This window comes from Notothenia coriiceps, unplaced genomic scaffold (genome assembly GCF_000735185.1).
Source record: "Notothenia coriiceps isolate Sejong01 unplaced genomic scaffold, NC01 NC01_scaffold00019358, whole genome shotgun sequence".
Taxonomy (NCBI): Eukaryota; Metazoa; Chordata; class Actinopteri; order Perciformes; family Nototheniidae; genus Notothenia; species Notothenia coriiceps.
This window is the reverse complement of record NW_011352059.1, coordinates 74,098-76,674: the sequence shown is the minus strand read 5'-3', so window position 1 is coordinate 76,674 and position 2,577 is coordinate 74,098. Positions and strand designations below refer to the sequence as shown.

At 39.7% G+C, this 2,577-nt stretch overlaps 1 protein-coding gene across 1 annotated transcript in view; it reads right to left on the bottom strand.

Annotated features, from left to right (window-relative positions):
* Nucleotides 1-563: 563 nt before the first annotated feature.
* The window catches only part of LOC104951980 (unconventional myosin-VIIa-like), a 6,786-nt gene continuing 4,772 nt past the window's right edge, over nucleotides 564-2,577 (bottom strand). Inside the window, exon 10 of the mRNA XM_010778728.1 lies at nucleotides 564-574. Within this exon, the coding sequence (XP_010777030.1) occupies nucleotides 564-574 (11 nt within the window). The remainder of the gene's footprint in view (nucleotides 575-2,577) is intronic.

Genomic DNA, 2,577 nt, shown 5'->3' with positions numbered 1-2,577 from the left:
CATCAGATCACACTTGAAGGTACAGTGAGGATGCTTATTTATTTAGAGTTATTCTGATCATGTTGGAGAGTGTTTTGAGGAGATGACGCACTCCATGTTTGTGTCTTCTCTGCCAACTTAGACACAGCCAAGTGATCTGCAACAAATGATGGAAGGGAAACAGCCAAAAGTCAAAACAATACTCTGCGCTCCGAGTGAATTACAATCACGTGTATTGTTTGATTTATTTTGGAAAGAGAGCTAATACAAAGTCAGAAACCATAGAGGACTTGCAGAGGAGTTTAGGAGTGGAGGTTTTGAAATGTAGAAGAAAGTCCTTCGAGGTTGATCAAAGGAAATACGGCAAAAAAAACTTTTTCCCCTTATATATATATATTAAATATTCATCAGTTAAATTCTCTTAAAGCTGAGACTACAACTCCCATCAACCCCTGCTGCTTCATTCCTTCCATCACAAACATCTTATTTTTTCTGTATATAAATTGCCAATGAGCCATATTGCCATTACTGATTGTTTTTGTTGTTGTTTTGTGATTAGTTGTTGCTACAAAAGACTGCCTTATTCATAACCATCCTGAAAAAAAAGGTCAACAGTCCCGAAGTCAGTGAAAACCGTATAAAAAAAACACAATGTTATCATTTTTAATGTCATGTATAGTGGTTATTATCATAGAAATACACTATCTGGAATGAATAGGACATAGATTAATGTTTTTTTAATTGTTTTGCCTCAGAATATCTTGACATTAGTAGCTCTAATTATTCATAATCAGCTTCTTGGAGTTGTGTTAGGAAGTTCAACAAATCATCCTTTACACTGCATCCCAGGAAAACACTACATTGGCATGAAAGCATTTCCCTTCTGCGTTTTAAAAAGGTGAGATTCAAGACTTCAGACTTTTTGATAATTATGAGAACGCCTGTATGTGTCATCTCTCACTAATAATACCTCCTTCCTCACGTCTACCCCTTCCTTTCATTCCTCCCCCCTCTCTCTTCTCCCTCTCCCTCTCATTAGACCTTATCTGAGCGTCCACATTCGCCGTTGCTTTTTATCTGTCTAATTATGTTGCTACACACCTATGGAGGGACTAAGGGAAGCCCTGAGGCATGCTGGGAAGACGATTCTTCTGCGATGCTCTACGGTGTACTGCCCTCTTGACTCTTACACACACACACACACACACACACACACACACACACACACACACACACACACACACACACACACACACACACACACACACACACACACACACACACACACATAAATGTCCCTACTCTCTTTTCAATTCAGTCACCTTTTCAGCATCGTGGGGCCCTTGGAGCACGGTGATAAAACTCCCCAGACACTGCTCCATTATGAAGCTATGATAGGAGGTGCTGCACAGAAACACACACACACACACACACACACACACACACACACACACACACACACACACACACACACACACACACACACACACACACACACACACACACACACACAGCTCCCCTATCAACCTCTTTCAGTAACCACTGCGTGAGCTGCATGTGCTCCTCTTAAACATCCTTTAATCCAGGGAATAGTTTATACATCTCACACACACATTTAGTATTCTAACACTCCTGTGTGTCCATAATTTAGCAGAAAATAAGCGGGTTTTTCTTTATTATTTGATGCTTTTACAGAAACATTTTCACAATTTGTGAAATCTATGATATTAAAAAGTAGTGTTTTTCAGACTTAGGTAGCGAAAAGTAATTAACTTGTTAACGAGCTTGATGCATGAAAGCATTATTACAGTTGTTTCGGGACTGAGCACGTTTTAAATAGATCTAATGGTAAAGAGTAACTTAGTATATAGACTGTACTTATATACTTCGAATAATTATATATACGGCTATTTTATGCATTCACTTCAGATGGAAATCTATACTTTCTACTCAACTAAATCCAGCTCTCTCTCCATGAGCTACAACGTTAAAACGCTGCTTACACGTAAGATAATGTAAGAGGGAAAAAGGCAGCTTTGATTTAAGTGCATCAAATATTAGGCTAATCAAAAATACTTAAATAGTGACTAGTGTGCAGTAAATGCAGTCGAGAAAGAAAGTTGTAGATTTATTTTTGTAACTAAGAAAGGTCTGCAATTATTAGGCTTGAATTATTATTTTAAAATCCCATGTGTATTGCAATGTAAGGTCCATAAAAGGGGTGTGATTTTTTAAATAGAGGGTGTTTAGTGTACTTAAAGGAGCTCAGGATTAGCCCCCCCACTGAGTAAAGGTTAAAAGATGAAACTTTGGTAAAGGTTTCTGCAGGACCCGTCACAGCGGGGCGGTTTACAGACGAGCCGGAGTCAAACCTGTCAGGTCAAACTGACGTGTGTGTGTGTGTGTGTGTGTGTGTGTGTGTGTGTGTGTGTGTGTGTGTGTGTGTGTGTGTGTGTGTGTGGGGTAGGACCTACAAGAGCGATAACAACAGACACCGATGGCCCTTCCCTATCTGCTCACTTGATCCCAACACACACACATACACACGCAAACACACACACACACACACACACACACACACACACACACACACACACA